General features: G+C 34.5%; 1 protein-coding gene across 1 annotated transcript in view; it reads right to left on the bottom strand.

The window, feature by feature from the left end:
* Window positions 1–19,686, bottom strand: part of CSMD3 (CUB and Sushi multiple domains 3) — a 779,390-nt gene that overhangs the window by 217,247 nt on the left and 542,457 nt on the right. Inside the window, exons 28-30 of the mRNA XM_036436812.2 lie at window positions 12,604–12,795; window positions 6,004–6,142; window positions 1,206–1,393 (exon numbers count right to left, since the gene is read on the bottom strand). Coding sequence (XP_036292705.1) covers window positions 1,206–1,393; window positions 6,004–6,142; window positions 12,604–12,795 — 519 coding nt within the window. The remainder of the gene's footprint in view (window positions 1–1,205; window positions 1,394–6,003; window positions 6,143–12,603; window positions 12,796–19,686) is intronic.

Consider the following 19,686-nt stretch of genomic DNA (forward strand, 5'->3'; position numbering starts at 1 on the left):
CACTGTCTGGTGCCCACTGTCTTGTATATTCTCCCTGTGATGTGACCATATTCTTTCTTTGCTCTGTCAAATGAGGGACTCACAGGGGGCTCAATGTTCCTACTGGAATAAAACCATTCAGATATTTTGCATCAGAAATGCGTGTTTCATATTGAGCAGATGCCTTGGCCTTGGCATTCATTTCCAAGGAATGATGACATTCCAGAGGACTTCAAGCATCTGCATCTCGCTGAGTTGTGAGTTTTTCCTTTCCCTAAAAAAGTCTTCCTTATCTCAGGCTATGTGAAGCTGTAACATTTATCCTGACTTTATTTGTTAGGCATCAAGAGACAAACCTATTTCCATAGCAACTGCAAAAGGTGTTTAACTGTAAATGCAATATTATGTTTCTTAAAACAAGAATTAATAGAGCTGAAGCAGATATGAAACTATGTTAAGGTTTGTCAAGTTGGATGATATATATTTTGAAGTTGATTTTATTATTCTGTATAATTTTCAGTTATTGAAAATATTTCATAGTGAAAAAGCTGAGTGGTAAGTTACAAGCCCAAAATATGTATTTTCAGAACTCAAAACTTGAGATGAATTATCAGTATGTCCTTTAAGGATTCAATTATTGAAAAATAAGTTTTACTTTTAAACAACTAAGATCTAATTTGTTCTTTTAACCACAGAGTATAAAACTTATATATATATATATATATATATATATATATATATATATACACTGTAATACTAATTCATTTAAATACTTACATAAATATTCTAAAATATAATTATCACTAATTTAATACCCCTATTCTGAATACTGGCATATTTAAATATCTGTAGATGTTTTGTGTAACATAATTATCACCATAATTTGTTCTCTTTATCACTGATCATAGCCTCTAAATAAAATATATTTAAGAGAATATTCAGCTTCCAAAAAAAACTAGTTTTTTATTTTATTTTATTATTTTGTGGTTTCAGCCAACTCTCAGAGTATACTAATTGTTAATTTGTTTGCCGATACATTCCCTTTGGTAGTAATTAGGGAAATACTAATTTCCTCCCTACCGATAGGAAAAGTCAGAGTTCTTTTATGAGCTGAACTGTAGGTAGCCTGCACTGAGAAATGCACAGATAACCACTGCAGAGTTATCCTCCTGTAGAAAATACACACAAGTGAAACCATGATGCTAAAATCAAATGGTCACAATTACCTTTATATTCTAAATGAAATCCAGTGTAACTCACAGATCCATCACTCCGAAAAGCCAAATGCATGGCATTGGAGCTGCTTTCTATCCGCTCTGGTAACTTGCTGTCTTGAAAACTTCCAATTAGTGGGCTATTACTGTCTGGCCCGTCGTATATATAGAGGAAGTCATAGTTTGGCTCTATGCTGAAACTAAAAAAAAAAAGATAGTAAGCTTAAGTCATATGTATATAATCAGATATTAATTCAGTCAATATCTTTTAAAATAACAATAGACTCTGTCAAAATAACTTAATTGGAAAATTTGCCTGGCAAAAACACACTACATATGAATATCAAATTAGCAGTGAAAAACAGAAAAGACATCTTAATATTTTCAAATATTTCTAAGTTAGCATTGTGTCTACAGGAAATGCCAATGATTGTAAGGCAAATAGTTTAGCTGATGAAAGGGTATAGGATTTGCAGCCAGAGATGCAGGTGTAAGCCTTGCTTCTGTCCTTGTTCACCTATATAGCTACTTTATATTAGTAAAATGTGGAGAACAAAGAATCTGCTTCTTTTTATTCAGATATTTTGCTTCAGAAAATAAAACATCTCTTTTTCTTTATCAGTGGTACTACTATGCCGTGAATTTCAAAGTTTATAAGGAGCTTTGCTGTTTTAAAAGACAACTCCATATGTCATATTTAAACAAAAGTTTGAGATACAATTTTGCATTTAAATTATGCAAATGAAGCACTGTACATTGTATTAGGTTTACCTTTTCTTAAAAATAAATATATTGTATTGTTTTATAACTTCATGTAGGAGAAATCAAACCAATAAACTACTTGTCAAAACTAAATAACATGCTAGTAAAGACATTTTAACATGTAAATTATTCCAAATAATATTTAAATATTGCAGATTTGCATATTAAATTTGCTCAAGAAGTCTTCATAAGTCTGAACATTGTCCTACAATGATTATAGAACCCACATGTTTAGAAGACAGAAGATATGTACTCTCCTGGAACACTGGAGAGGACATTTTGAAATAATTTATCTCTCTCTTAGCTCCTATTGTGGCAGAGAAAAAGTGGACTTAATTGGGTCATTAAGAAAAGCCAACAAGTTTATGACAAAACCAGGAAAGCTTGCCAATGTTGAACATTCATTAGTGGAGAAACTATTTTTACAAGTTTTATCATCCTTAAATCTAAATGAGAAACTTAGGTGTTAGATATAATACTTCCAAAATATACTGGATTTATAGAAGTTTACAAATCATTTATAATCCTTTCTGTCTGCATGTATAAGAGAGAGGAATCCAGCTAGCTTACTTATGCATAAATAGTGGTGAAGAAAAACTGGGATAGCTAGAGGTTCCCAACCTTTCCACATATGAGGGAAACTGTAACATAAGAAAATTGGGGTACCACTACATTGCTATATTTGTTCTTATTTATTCATTAGCTTCACAAGCCTAATTCAAGTAATTGCTCAAAACCTTGAAGTAGATATGAGGTCTAAATTTTGGTGAGTTTTGTATAATATAGCGGAAAATGGAGAACAAGGACTTATTTTATTGCTTACTACCTTGGTTCTAGGGTAAAACACAACCTTTCTGAACTTCATCTCTTTCAACATCAAGATTTCATGAGGCCCTAGCTGGTTTGGCTCAGTGGATAGAGCATCAGCCTACAGACTAAAGGGTCCTTGGTTCAATTCTAGTCAAGGACACATGCCCAGGGTTGTGGGCTTGATCCCCAGTAAGGGGTGTGCAGGAAGCAGCCAATCCAATGATACTCTCTCACCATTGATGTTTCTATCTCTCTTTCCCTCTCTATTCCTCTCTGAAATCATTAATATATCTATACTGATAAAAGGGTAATATACTAATTAGACCAGACATCTTCCAGAAGTCTTTCCAGACAAAGCCATGGTGGTGGGGGCCAAAGCAGAGGTGGTTAAGGGTGATCAGGCTGGCAGGCAGAATGATTTGGGACCATCAGGCAGGCAGGCAGAGTGGTTAGGGGCAATCAGGCAGGGAGACAGGGTGATTAGGGCAATCAGGCAAGCAAGCAGGTGAACAGTTAGGAGCCAGTGGTCCTGGATTGTGAGAGGGATTAGGCCTAAACTGGCAGTTGGACATCACCTGAGGAGTCCTGTATTTAAGAGGATGCAGGCTGGGCTGAGGGTCCGCCCCCCATGCACTAATTTCATGCGCTGGGCTTTGAGAGTGAGAGTGAGAGAGAGAGAGAGAGAGAGAGAGAGAGAGAGAGAGAGAGAGAGAGAGAGGAGTGTATGTGTGTGTGTGTGTGTATATATATATATATATATATATATGAAATATATGATATAAAATTTCATAAGAATTACAACTTCCTTATCTATCTCACCATTAGGAGAATCACTAGAAAGAATTGCTTTGTAAATGATATATTATAGTGGCATGTATTATTCTTGAAGGCCAAAAGCCCATTTAAGAATGGATTGTAGTACTCTTCTTTTTAATTTCTACTTTGGGGTTAAATAAAAACTTCAAAATAATGATTTTGTAACTTCTTTGAAATGAAAATAAAACAAAAATAGGTGTGTGTTTTTTTTCATGGAAATCTCCAAATCTTAACTATAATAATTATTTTTTCCTAGAACACTGGAGAGTACATTCTAGTAGTACATTGATTTTACAAGGTGCTTTCATAAATATTAACATGGTTTTATCAATAATACTGTGGTATAGGGAATGTATTATCATTTTCTTTTTCCCAAGCCTATACTAAGAACATCTGTAGTTTCTTTAAGGTCACATAATATATAACAGCTGGAAATCAAATTTAGGTCAAGCACTTCCTGTAAAACAGCCTTCTACCACTCATTTTAATTAGAATAATTTGTATAAGTAAACTAACACTTGTATTATACGTTTTCATTCTGACTTTCTGTACTGCTATTTCTTCTACTGTAAAAACGGGAATAATAACAATACCTACCTAAGGGAGTTGTCCTCTAGCTTGATGCTGACATAACACTAACATCATCATCACTGTTTCTTTGTTATTACCAATGATCAATGTATCACTGAAAATTATAGAACTAAATATTCTACACGTTTACAATGTTTTCAAATATTCATGAATTTAAGCTATCCTTAATATTTAAAAAACCTAGCTCCAATATGTTAGAAAATGCATATTTAAGCTTGTGAACTACCAAGCAGGTTTAACACAATAGCAGGAGGAGGAATTGTGTTAATAGAGCCCATGTACATCGGTCTTGGACACTGAAGATTAGTAACGTTTCTGCTTAGGAAGATTTTGACTTGCCAATACCTAATATTCCCATTGAAATGTTATGGGGGAGGGTTAGGCCAGGTTTGGTGATCACAGGTATTGACTCCATGTGAGAAAACAAAGGCTCATTCAAGTAACTTATCCAGGTAACACAGACGACAGTGGCAGAGCCCGGGTTCAAACTCAGCTGCCTCCTTCTTCATACAAGAAGCTCCCTTCTCCACTGCTTCAGTACTAAGCTAACCCTGAGACTCATTACAGGGATAAATACTTATTGTGAATTTTAAAACACTCGCTTGTAAAATTCTGTCATAAGACAATTCTGCCCAGACAGCGTGGCTTAGTAGTTAAATGTCTAACTATGAACCAGGAGGTTATGGTTCCATAACTGGTCTGAGCACATACCCAGGTTGCAGGCTTGATCCCAGCAGCCAATCAATGATTATCTTTCATCATTGATGTTTCTATCTCTCTCTCTCCCATACGGATACTGGTAAAATTCTTTGTTAGCTTGATTTAATGAGACCACCAGAAAGGGTGGTAAGTGGACTATCTTTCTTCCCAAGTCCAGTGGTGACTCTGCACACATGGATATTTATTTTATTTTATTTTATTTTTTATTTTTTTTTAATATATTTTATTGATTTTGTACAGAGAGGAAGGGAGAGAGATAGAGAGTTAGAAACATCGATGAGAGAGAGTCATCGATCAGCTGCCTCTTGCACACCCCCTACTGGGGATATGCCCGCAACCAAGGTACATGCCCTTGACCGGAATCGAACCCGGGACCCTTCAGTCCCCAAGCCGACGCTCTATCCATTGAGCCAAACCGGTCCCGGCTGCACACATGGATATTTAGATGCTGCAGAAGGGAGGGAAAAAAAATTCTTGAAGTCCTGACCTTTTCATCATGAAGTTTAGGAAAAATTGAAGTTCTGAAGCAGTGATGGCAAGTACAGGGAGGCAGAAGAGGTTATAAAGAGATCACATTTAATGAGAGCCAATAAACTGCTCGACCTTGAACACCTTTCCTCTAGGCTGGAATCTGAGAGGATGCTCACCCTCTAGCCTACTGAACTGAATTGCCATCTCTGCCATGATACAGGGCGCTGTAAAATGTTGATTGTAAAGTAGTAGTGTTGCAATTAGCAACAATAAAAATATCATGCATAGAAATAAAAACCCGCCTAAGCAGATGATAAAGAAAATGACAGGAAGATTTAAAAAAACCACCATATATATATATATATATATATATATATATATATATATATATATGATTGTTGCTTTTTTTTCTTTTTCTTTTACAGACAGGAAAGGAGAGGGATAGAGTGTTAGAAACAGGGGTGGGAAATAAACATCAATCAGCTGCTTCCTGCACACCCCCTACTGGGGAACAAGCCCACAACCAAGGTACATGTCCTTGACCAGAACTGAATCTGGACCCTTCAGTCCACAGGCCAATGTTCTATACACTGAGCCAAACCAGTCAGGGTGACACGTGTGGCAATGAATAGGCACTCACCTGATAAAGGCCAAGGAGATGACATAGTCTGTGTTGACAGTGACGGTCCAGTCGCAGTCCCTGCTGTGGGGATATGGGTGAGGGAAGTTTGGCGAGAGAATGAAGCCTGAAGATCCTGTTAAATTGCCTCCACAGGGTGCTTTAAATGAACAAAGAAAATTCCTTAAGTGATTAGTAAAATTTATTAGCTATCAATATATGCAAAAACGGTTTTTTAAAAAGGTTTAGGAGGTTTTGTACAGACCTGACTTTTTGATAGGGCTAAATAGTTGAATATTGCATTGTACTTTAAGAAAAACCACTTAAATAGTAAATATACACATACATGGATATATCGGATTTAGCTCCTTTTACTGGCTTCAAAGGATAAGAAAAATTACATATGGACTTATGTTCCCTTCTATTTTAAAAAAAATATTTTTATTGATTTTTTTACAGAGAGGAAGGGAGAGAGATAGAGAGCTAGAAATGTCGGTGAGAGAGAAACATTGAACAGCTGCCTCTTGCACAACCCCTATCAGGGATGTGCCCACAACCAATGTACATGCCCTTGGCCGGAATCGAACCTGGGACCTTTCAGTCCGCAGACTGACGCTCTACCACTGAGCCAAACTGGCTTCGGCTCCATTCTACTTTTTTTTTTATGTACAAAAAAAGCATTGAGAAAAGGGATAAAAATGGTTTCCCCATTGCTACTAAAAAAATAATCTGAAGGTTTTTATGAACATGAGAAACAAAACAAAGCAAATCAAACCTCTAATAAATAAGTGGAACACTAGGATATATGATATTTGGCCATTTTTACATCCTCCCATTACCTTTCTATATATTTATGAAGGAAGAGCCTTTGATATAGTTAAAGAGTGAGAATGGATAATTATCTGATAATCTATACAGCACTTTGTAATAAAAGACTCTTATATGGAGTGTTAGGATATTCCTAAAGTCCAGTTGCCTAATTTGCTAATGAAATGGACAAGCTGCTACAATTATTATTGCAGCCCCAAACAAAGGTTTCCTTAACACTTCAGTGGACAGGCTCAAAAAGTTCTTAGTGAAATTCAGAGAACAGATTCTTTAGAAGATTACTGTTGAGGTCTATTAAACACAGCTTATGATCAGAATTATGTATCTGTATGTAGATATACAGAATTAGAAGCTTCAGAAAAATAGAGCAAAAAAAATATGGAGGTCACTGGTGGTGGAGTGGAATTATTAATAAACATACACACACACACACACACACACACAGGTGGGAGGGAGATTCTCATGATATCTCCTACACATGATCAGGACATCAGCATTCTTCTTTTAAAATTATAGTTTTTCTCGGGTACACTTTACCATTCAGTTATAAGGCATGCTTAGTTCTCTGACAGCATATAACTGTTTTGAGAAGGAGGAAATTTCTGGTTCTCTTTGGTAACATTTCAAATCTCAATTATTTTGCCTGAGTCTAGACATGAAAATTTATCAATAAAATTGTCATCTAAATTATGGATGTCCATCATTTCCTTTCTCCATGTCCTCAGATACCTTAGTGGTTCAGTCACTGTAGGAGACCTCAGCTCTTACTCAATGGAGAATAAATATTTTTAGTTACCACCTGTGTATTTTTGTGGTATCATATGCCCAAATGCTTACTGGTTATCTCTACCTGATAGCCTATAGGTACCTCAAACACAATATATCCAATATATCCAATATATCCAAACCTCAACTCAAATTTGTTTCTTCTGATGCATCCCTAAGTTGTTGTTTGATTAGCACGATCATCTCCCCTAACTAGAGATGTGAAATTCTTCCCTTCTCTTCACTGCATACTTGTGTCCTGTGCATCAGGGCACACTGCCAGGACTCCACCTCACCGATCCTCCTGGATACTTTTCAACCCATTTCTTCTTTCTTAGCCTGCTACCATATTTCTAGATCTGACCTTTTTATCTGCCCCCCGAATTATGGCATGACTTCTTGTGTCTCATGCCTCTAAAATTCTCCAATTCATCTTTGCCCTATTAAAAATATTTAATCATACTATGCCCATCATAAAATTCTGCACTTGTTTCACAATGCCTAACACAGAATGCCTCCTCTAGTGGGGTTTTCATAACCTAACCTCTCCAATCTTTCCAATTGATTCATTCACCATTCTAATCATATAAATATCACCAGGATGCTTATAGTTCTGAGTACTTCCATAACTTTGCCAACACTATTTGTTTTCCCTTTTATATTTAGATAGCCTCTACTTACATATCAGGATTTATTTCGTTTCTAGGAAGTTTTACAGAAATTTCCAGTCTAGGCTCCATAGCAAACTCTGCTGATCTCCATTATTCCCATTACCATATTTTACTTAAAGATTCCTTTCAAGTGTCTGAATTCATCAAGAATCTATTAAAGACTGTGTCTTACATGTGACTTTATACCTGGGATTCACCACATACTCTACATTGCATACATGTTTGTGGAATTGCTAGTGGCTCTTTGTATTGATTTTGAAGATAATTAAGACGACTACAGATGAATGTGCAAATCTAATTTATATCTATGTATTTTGATAAAAATAATAGCATGTTTTGCTTTGAAACTTGTCAAATCTACATGAATTTGAAAAAATAAAAGAAAATATGTGTGATAATAGCAGGTATATGTATGTATATAAGCATAAAAAACAAATAATAGCAAAATGTACTTTGTGTTTCTTTTCACATGTGAAGAAACGGGATAACACATAATTTGCAAAGAGCATGGTAGAGTATCATTTGCTTCAATTTTCCTTATTTTTCACAGGAAGCAGAAATTTTATATACATGTACACACTCATATACACACTTATATATGTATCCTTTTTCATAAAATATATAGAAACTTTATTACATATATTTTAAGTATCTTACTGGATATATTCCATGATTATATTATGTTAATATTTATTTATCTATCTATTTATTTATTTATTTTTGATCCTCACCCCAGGAGAGAGGATATTTTTTTCCATTGGCCTTTTTAGAGAGAGTGGAAGGGAAATGAAGGGGGTGGGAGAGAGAGAGAGAGAGAGAGAGAGAGAGAGAGAGAGAGAAACTGATGTGAGAGAGAGACATCAATTGGTTGCCTCCCACTTGCACCCAAAGATTGAATATGTAACCAAAGTTTGTGCCCTTAACTGGGAATTGAAATGACCCTTCAGTTTGTGGGTCAATGCTCTAACCACTGAGAAAACTGGCCAGGGCCCATAAACATTTTATTATTTGGATACAAGATCCTCTAAAACTTATTTTTATTTGATTATTTAAATTATTTTTCAAGGTTTCTGATATATTTTATTGCTGTTAATTGATTTTGAAAATATACAAAAGACATCGAGACTATTAAAGACATTATCTGACACTTGCATATCCCAAACACTCAGTGAGTAAAGAATATTTTCTTTGCCTTAAATGTACTAAATTTTAATACCATTTGGGAAATGCATACTCATTTTGATGCATCTAATCATAAAGCATTCAGTATAAGATTCTCCTTAAGTCAAATAGATTTATGAATTACATTTTCAGTTAGGTTCCATGAAATTCTGACGTTAATAATTTGTTCTGAGGGTAATTTCTTGTGAGACAGTTAGTTATAAGGGGATCTATTAATAACTATTGTATAATTGTCTTAATGCTTTCATCCCTCAGTTTTATTTGCTTCTACTGTCTATCTCAGCATCCCACCCACACCAATGTCTTTGTTATTTACCTTCATATTGAGTGCTGCTACTTTCCCTCTGGCAATGTCAGAGTAATCTTCACACTGTCAATTTTGCTGGAATGAGTTCTATTAAGTCTCTTAAAGATGACGTCCTTCTGTGTGTCACTTGCTATAAGGCTAACTACTTCTACATGCAAGCAAAATGCATGCTCCAGGCTCTAAATTGTAGTCTTAGGGAGTTCTAAAAAGTTCAGGGTTTAATCTTTGGCATAGAGTTTCCAATCATGCAGTTTTTTCTTATCAGTTTCAGAGGTCAAACTTTCTACAGCCTTAGCAATTTTTCAGACATGTTATTTTTAGGTTCTTTTCTTCCTCAGAGAAGCTCTGATGCATCTCTTCTCCTCAAGCTATCTTTTCCGACCAAAAAATAATACCCAACCCCATAATCCATACAAAAACTTTCCAGGACACTCTAAGTATAATTTAGTGTTCAACTTTTTTTTTCTAGAATTAGGATTTGTTAAAATCATGTTTACAAATGAAACTTTGTAACAGCCTGTATCAAAACTCTTCCTTTCTTTTGTATTTTAGTTCTTACTAGAATTTCAGTAAAAAGCTGTGCAATATTTTAGAATTCTAAACATAAAAACATATAATAGAGTCCTTTCAAGTAGTTCTAGTAAGCAACACTCTTTAAAGTCTAAGAATTACAATGAAGCAAGAAGTACTGCAGTAAGTTTTTGTTTTTCTGTTATTCCTTACAAGGGGCCTGGTGCACAAAATTTGTGCACTGGGTGGCAGGGGGGTCCCTTAGTTCACCCTGCCCTCTCTCAGTCTGGGAGCCCTCAGGGGATGTCCTACTGACAATTTAGGCCCGCTCCCCTAAGCCGCAGTCTGGCCTCCCTCTGTGGAAGGTGACAGGAATGATTAGGTGAAGGTGCCACCTGCATCACCCCAGTGCTGCTGCTACTGCTGGCCACTGCAGCTACCAAGGTTTGCATCAACACAGACTCCAGTCCCTTCACCATGAAAAAAAAGTCTGTATCTGCTCCTGGCTTGCTCAAGCTGCATCACCGTGGCTCAGGCATGATCTCCATCTTTTTCTGCTCTGGGCCTGCTCAAGCTGTGCCACAGAGGCTTAGGTATACCCCCTATCTGTGTCCTGCCTGCGAGTACCTCCATTGGGAAAGGCCACTGCCTCCAAGACAGCCTGACATTAGCGCTGGGCAGGCCTGTGTGAGCCTTCCCCTGTCCCAGCTCACCAGCTCTTGTGCACGTGCAGCCTGTTGGTCAGTTGTGACAGGGATACTGTTAGGACCAATTAGCATATTACCTCTTTATATATATACATTTATACAAAGATTCTCTCTACAAGTACTCAATTAAATTCCAATTGGAATGTGGCATTTTTAATTTAATTGGAGTGTTTTTAGGTTAACTGAGGAGTAAATAAACAAAAACTTAATTATATCAGTCTTTTTTTCCCTTTAAAAATATTTCTTAATATCTATTCCTTGCTTTTATGAGTTTAAATTATGGAAATATAAATTAAGTGATATTTGATTTAAAATTGTGCAGAGATACATAAAGAAGTGTAAGTGAGAATAATAAAGGGTAAGAGGAGGATATAGGATTTCAAGCTATGCCCTTATTTTGTGCTTTCAAAAATGTCTCATTTTAAAAATGATTTTCCTTTGTTATCTCCTATATTTTCTAGAACTGTCTACTTACTCTGTGGATGTTTTGAGCTATTGAATGTGTTTTGTTTTGTGCATAATTGCTCTTAAAATGCCAACATATAAAATACACAAAAAATGTGATGGAGTTAAATAAAGCTAAATAATTGAGTCCTTGAATTTGTTTACATATGACTAGGGTATAAAATGCTCATTTCCTATTACTATGTGAGTTAAAAAAAATCTGTGTAAGATGATTATTTAAATGTATTTATGAGTTGGATATAAATAAAGAAAAATAAGGCTTTTTCTCCTAAGTGTGCTGAATTTGCTTGTGCTGAATATTATAAGGAATACAATAATAAATAACCTATGAAATCTTCTCTCAAGTTGTTTATAGTGTAAGAAGGAGAATACGTAAAAAAAATAAGATTTTGTGTACAGAGAACATACTTTGCTCAAAATATATTATAAATTCAAGATGACACTAATTCTAAAATATTTAAGCTAAAAGGTATGAGATTATAGTTTAATGTAAAAAAGGTAACAATGTGGTTGTGAAACAAAGATTGGATAGCAGGTTTTCTCACTATTTTTATTGCAAAGGCAGTACACCCTTCTAACTTTCTCAGATCCAGTAGATATGTATCTTAATATTCTGGAGTATAACTTGAGGATTCGAGAACAGAGCATAGAGAATGAATGCAGAGAGTTGGAAGTATGAACAAAGCAGCTACAAATCCTTAGATCATCATATTCGAAACTAATATTATTTTAGAATACATGAACTGAATAAAAAGTCAAAGCTTTGAAAGTCAAGGATAAGTTCCAATAAAATGTTCTTTCTTGGAAGAAATAATCATTTTAGAGGCAAGATCAATATGGGCCATTTAAAATGTAGACTCTAAACCACTCTTTAAATATTAAAAGCAGTGAATAACTGCATTTATATAGTAGATAAAGAAGATCAGGGCTTTTCAAGAGCTTCAATTTTTAACTTGGATCTTAGAACCATTGGAAATCTAATAAAATGATGGACCTGCCCCTCAGGGAAAAATAATTATCATTTAAATAGGATCATTGTACATTTTCTAGAAGTTCATTGACCTGTGAAATCATAGACTCTTATATATATAATCAATTCTAGAATATTCTTACTTAATGATATGAATGCCCATTTATAACCATTTTTTATGCTTGCATAAAATTTTAATTGTTCTTTAATTCATACCTATACAAACTGGTGGGCTGGGCTGCCAGAAGTATCGATTTTCTACCTGAATGCAGGTTATTCTTTCCTCTCCTTGAAGCTCATATCCTGGGTCACATTGAAAGACAACAGTGTCCCCAGGTTCTCGTCCATCCCCATTTCGAGTTCCATTCATGGGAACACCCGGATCACGACATGCAGTGGCAACAGAACCTATCAAAAGATAGAAACAAACCTTTAGTTTTGATGGTTGCATATCACTTAATCTATATAACATTCTTGAAATGACAAAATGATGGGATCAGAAACAGGTTAGTAGTTAACAGGGACTGTAGGGGTAGAAGGTGGAAGGGGATGGCTGTGACTATAAAAGAGTACCGTAATGGATTATTGTGATGAACTGTACTGTTTCTTGATGTATTGATGGTGGTCTCACAAGTCTACACAGAGCTAAATAAACACAGATAATTATATGTAAAACTAATAAAATTAAATAAGATTGGTGGATTGTATGTCAAGTTTCTGGTTGTGATATAGTTGTTATAGTTATGCAAAAAGTTGTCATTGAGGTAAACTCGGTGAACAGTATATAGGATCTGTCTTTATTATTTTTTACAATTGCAGGTAAATCTAAAATTATCTAAAAATTAAAAACAAGTTTAAATGTATTGATAGAAAAGAGAAGTATGAGACCATAGGAAAGTAACCACAGTATTTTCTATATATAGTAAATGGCACATTTAATTATGGAGTTAGCTCCAATTATTCAAGTTAAAGGAATAAAATATTATTTAGAATTATCACAAAGTAGATTTACCCTAAAGCATATGCGAATTAAGTATCAAGACAAAGAAGCTATTAAATTTTCCATTTAAGCTGTTCTTAAATTATATTTACAAATGTAGGATTCAGCACTTGAACAAATTACTTTTATAAGTTGTGTATTAGAATAATGAGATAAATTGCTGGATTCAGACAAATAACTGATATTCATTCATTCATTTACTTTCTGACTTAATATATCCCAGTTGTGGTAGGTTCTAGTCATACAAAGAACAAGCAGATGCAAATAAAATTGAACATACATCAGATTGTTTTGTATAGTGGTGGTACTAACAGATTCTATTGTATACATTCCTATTTGGTAGGTAGGTAGAAAGACAGATAAATAGATGAGTCAATGGATTAATCAATCTATTAAATGTTGAACTCATATTAGAGAATAGCAAGGGTAGTGAGGTAGGATCTTGATTCTAATTTCTACATGAGTGTGTTCTGTATAATCATCTGTGTTCCTTGGCAGAATTCCCATCATGCCTCACAGGGCCGGGCAATTACAGCCTTTCAATATTGATAGTTTTTGTGAAATGTTTTTGTGATAAACTCAGTCATTATGTTTTTCTTGAAGCATTCTGGGATGGTTTTCCCAAAACTAAAGTTGATCCATAGATTGGCTTTGCAATATCCAATTATTATAGTGGAAATATCAGTGGAAAGTGATGTTTTATACAGATTTACATTTTATTGAAAAGAAGTGACAAAAATGTGAAATGTGCTATTAAACTGAAGTTATATTATTTCTATTTTTAAATTGAAAAATAGAAATAATATAAATATATGAGAAAACTTTAATTTTTGAGACATCCCATGTGCTGGACTATGGGTCTGCAAAAAGCTTAAACCTTAATAATTTTCCCCAAAGCAAAATATACATATAACAAAGTTACAAAAGCATACTGAAATTAAAATAGTCAGTATAATCGTGTCTTAGGTGAATTTGAGGGGGAAATATGCTTTTACTCTCTGTCAGATTTTCTGTGCTTAAATATTTAAGTGAAACCAAGTAGCTATAATAACATGTATAATATGCAAAAAATGACAGTTAATATATGTAAAAATATGCATTTCCTTTTGGGTTTGGTTTATTTGAAGAAAGAGAGGTGGTTGACCCCTTTTGTTCCTTTATCTCTTAATTAATAAACAAATTAGTAGTAAGATTTTAAGGCACAATGGATAATGATGGGATTTAATGAAAGACCAAAGATCTTTTTCTTGTAATTACTTGAATTCTAAAAGCAATTAGTTAAATATACACAGGAACAATTATTTGGTATAAATACTATAGTCTTATTTCCTTTTTTTATTGAAATTTTGATCACCACAACAGTTATATTCTGTGTTTGTTGGTAGACAAAATTATAATAATTTTAGAGTCAACCATTCTTGTTCTCTGTATTAAATAGAAACTGTAGCCATTGAAAAAAAATAAATAACCATTAAAGGAGCCATGTTATCTCTCCTTGGAAATTAGGAGTGAAATAATCTCACATAATTATATGCATAATTTAAAAAGCAATTATGTGATGTTGGAACATGCATAAACAGATTAATAATTTTTATTTAATACTTATTTTTCCACTTAGGTGGCAATATTATTAATATTACATTTTAATTTGCTTTAATCTGTATAATCTTAGTATGTCTTCAGTTCAAAACAGTACCAAGAATTACAGAATATGAGTGAGTTCTTACCATTGTTACAACTTATTGAGATCGTAAATACATCTCAAAGTTCTCATTTTACATTTGTTTCTATCTAATTTAGAGTATATTTTTATTGGAAATATGCATTTTACCTAATATAGATTTTACAATCTGTATAGGTTTCAACTAAATTATAGATAACAGTTTGAACTATTATTCATATATAATGACTAAACTACCATCTTGATGACCATAGGTGAATCAACTTTTCAGGTTTATTATTGCATTACTTTGTATAACAAAGAATACATTAAAATCACTTATAAATTCTTGTGGCTTCTTCCTGTTCAGTAAGTTGACCCTGGTATAAACTTTTTTTTTTTTTTTTTCACTCAAGAACTTTCAAAGAAGAAAATCCTTGAATTTCATACTGCTGAATAAGTGATATTATCAAAAGCAGGAGAAACTAGGTTTTAGACTCTATTGTAGTAAGAAAGGAAGATTGACCAGGTTGTATAACTTTCCTGAATTTTAGCTGCCTCAACTATAAAATTGGCAGAGTAATATTTTACTGGCCTAATTTAGTATCATATAAAATCCTAAAGTTCTATTCAAACAACTGTACTGAATAATTTTTAAGAAAATATCAATTGTGAAATGAAAATTTTAAACCACTATATTTTACTATTCATTGGGTAGTTTGTCTAAAGATGAAGTAGTTTTATATATTTTTGCAACATCGGGAGACCAGAAAAGTTGTAGCCCAAATCTGATATTCAAAAGGCCTTACCTTCCTCTCTTCTAGTTTTATTTGCTTCTAATTCTGTATTGATGAAGAAACGACACTATATTCTAGATTTCTATAAGGAAATCAAGTTGGGTAATGGGAATACTTAACCTGGAAGGAAATCCCATCCAAAGTCAAATCAATCAGAAAATATTTGAAATGCAGATGGTAACCTAGAGGTGGATTTCACCCTGGAGAATTCTGACCTTGATTGAGCCCTTGCTTTGTACAAGATCCATCAATTTTATAAAGAATGTTCAACATCATCATGGGGCCTATATTCTGCCAGCTACCCAGGAATGTGGCTATCTTTAGAATTTCATTATGTTTCTAAGGATACACTTAATGATATGGCAAGTCAGGTTAAAGTAAATGGCAGCATGACAGAGTCATTCCCATCAACTCAGGAGGGAAACCGAGCAAAGGGGATGCAAAAGAAACCTCAAAGTCAATGTTGCAATATACTTCCAAGTAGACAAAAATCTCTTTCATTAAATACGAGTTTATTAATTTATTTCACCAGAAAATTGTTGACCGACAATGAAACAGGCATTATACATAATACTGGAGTTATATTTTAATATGAGAAAACATCTCCCTATTTTCATTATTATGCTCCAGTTACTGGGGGTAAAGTTACTGATATAATTTTTGTAGAATCAAAAGGTAGGTTAGGCCCTGATGAGTGTGGTTAGTCATGGTCCTGGGAAGTTGCTAGTTTGAATCCTGGTCAGGACACAGGATTTCAGACTCAGTACACAATGGGGGGATGTTCAGGAGGCAGCTGATCAATGTTTCTCTCTCTCTTCACCTCTCTTTCTGATTTCTTCTCTCAAAATCAATTAAAATATCTTTTTAGAAAGTGCGCATGTTAGTTTGAAGACTGTCAAAATGACCTATACAGAAAACTGATTTCATATCTAAAGATTATAAAAGATAGTATCTATAAAGGTCTAATTCTAATAAAGATAGAATTCTAATACTTGGAGATCACCAGAATAAATTAGCAAAATCAAAGAAAAAACCCCACATAAAATGCCTTTACATTATTTCTGATAGGCAGTACATAAACAGCATGAGTATGCTTTTAAGTTTACCTTATTATTTTTTTCTTCTATTCAATCAGATTTATTTAACATTTACTAAGTACTAAGTATCAAGCACAGGACCAAGTTTTAGGAATACAAATAACAACAGATTAACACTTTTGACCTTCAAAGTAACGCAATCTAAGAGAAACAGCAGATGTGTAGATGGCTTTAATATAATAAAATGGCTATTAAAATCTGGTGACTTTTTGCCATTCAAACTGATAAATTCTGGGAATAATAAAGGAAGCTAAAATAATTTAAATTATGTAATTACTAACAGAATTGGTAATATATTGATGAATACTTCAAAATAGTTATCTATACAAAAGCTATTTTAAAAATAAAATCATTTCTAAAAAATTGCCATATATTATTACTTGTACACAATAAAACACAGTCTTTATCTGAATTACCTTAACATTGAAAATAATGGAAGCAAAATAATTATTTGCAATACAACCAATTTTAAAATTTGTTTCTTAGACATATTTAGTGCCCTTTTATTCTATTTCTGAGGAATTGCTTTTCCCATATTCTTATTTTATTAATATTGTGGTAGGTGTTTTTAATACATTTTAAATTGTTGGTATCTGCAACTGATGTCTCTATAGGCTAGGGGTGTAGAACTCAATCAGAGAAGGGGCCAAAATCTAAAATCCAGCCTAAATCGAGGGCCGAATGGTTTACAGAACAGTCATAAACTGTCATTGTGATGGAAACGCAGCGGAGTGCAGTGATGACAGCGCGGTGCAGGCCACATTGCAAGGCCTGGCGGGATGGATTTGGCCCGCGGGCCTTGTGTTTGACACATGTGCTATAGGCCATACTGTTTTTAATTAAAAAAACCTTTTCTTAATTAAAAATAGTATGGCCTATTTCTTTAATTAAGAAAATCTTTTCTTTATAGGTACTGAGGTATATAAATCTAGGGATATTTTTTAATGTTGAAAACTTTTATTTAGATTTTTTTACAACAGCAATGTGTACTATTAATAGAATATAATCCAGCTCAAATATTTTCACAGACACTGAATGTTTACTATTCAGAATACCTTTTGTTGACAATTTGTATGGTAATGTTATCATTGTAATTCGCTAATTAACACTAATTCCTAAAGAAAGCAAAGGGAAGTGAGATACTGTAAGTATGGTCACCTGGGAAACTTCAACAAGAAGCTACAGCTTCACACAGCATTGTCCTCCAAGATGATTAACACCCTCCCTGGATTGTTGGGGGAGGAAGGGAGAGATAAGCACATGTGCAGTAGAAGTCAGGGGGGCACAGGGGCGGTACTTGCCTGTCAGTCTAGCCTGGGGAACAAAGGATTGGCTAAGGGATGGAACCCATCAGAAGTGTGTGGAATATTGAAAAGTTCTTTGCTGAGTTTGAAGAAGCTCCTGGTAAAAATTCCCCGACCAAGAGTTCCCTCTCTCTTGTTTGCTCTTGTGTTCTTGTTCTTGCTCTTACTCTTGTTTGCTCTTGCTCTGTGACATGCACTCACCTGTTCTCTCTCCACAGCCATGTGGCCTTAGCAGCTGCATGGCCCATGGCTGTGTGGACCCCATGTGCAATGCATGACAACTGGGAACCCAAGCTACGCTAGCCAAAAGCTGGACTGGACTGGACTTTAATGTGGAGCAGAAAGTATGGCCAGTGGCCTTTTCTGGGACCCTGTTGAAGGTACTGTTGGAATTTTTCCATGGTGGGATGGACGGAGATGGGACCTTGGAGGGGACCTCTTTTAATTTTACACCATCAACAAAGCGTTCCAGAAAACCGTATCCTCCTGTAGGATCCTTAGAAAATTCCATTTTTCTCGCAGCACCCCAAGAACTCCACTTCTACCAGTAACAGTAATGATTTTCTTATTAACAGTGACAAGTCAGTATTTCACATTTTGATAGCAGCCTTCAACATAAAAGTACCTGGCAACCATTCTCATTTGTGTTAATTGATGGCTTAGAATGAATAGGGCACCTTTCTGTCAAAGAGGTCAATAATCTCTACATTAAGCATGTCAAACTCTCAGTTCGAGGGCCGCCTGCAGCCCACAATGGATATTTTTGTGGCCCAGCCAATATAACAGTGTTAACAGTTCTTTACAATTATGAAAGGAAATAAGTCTCCTGTCAGATCCAGAATTACTGACATTCACCTTGGGTCAGTTTTAGAAGAAATCACTGTGAACAAGATTTCCCCCAAAGTGGGAAAGACAGTAGCATAGAAGAGATGCCAAGTGTCAGGAAGAAAACATTAACTTTATATCATTGCTCCTGTTCTTTTTTCTATACTGTACTTTTTGAAATAAACCTATGTTTCTATGCAAAGTGAAGGTTGTTTTTTGTTGTTGTTGTTTTTTGTTTGTTTGTTTTTTGCGGTCCACATAACCTTAAATCTTGTGTATTTGGCCCACGTTAGTCTCTGAGTTTGACATTCTTGCTCTACATGAACTATGTTTTGTATCACACAGTTTTTATTTTTTGTGTGTGTTTTTTAAAATATATTTTTATTGATTTTTTTACAGAGAGGAAGAGAGAGAGATAGAGAGTTTAGAAACATTGGTGAGAGAGAATTATCGATCAGCTGCCTCTTCCACTGAGGATGTGCCCTCAACCAAGGCACATGCTCTTGACCGGAATTGAACCTGGGACCTTTCAGTCCGCAGGCAGATGCTCTATTCACTCAGCCAAACTGGTTTCGGCAGTTTTTTTTTTTTTTTTTAATTACGCTGCTTTCAATAT

This window comes from Pipistrellus kuhlii, unplaced genomic scaffold (assembly GCF_014108245.1).
Source record: "Pipistrellus kuhlii isolate mPipKuh1 unplaced genomic scaffold, mPipKuh1.p scaffold_m20_p_14, whole genome shotgun sequence".
In the NCBI taxonomy this organism is placed as follows: domain Eukaryota; kingdom Metazoa; phylum Chordata; class Mammalia; order Chiroptera; family Vespertilionidae; genus Pipistrellus; species Pipistrellus kuhlii.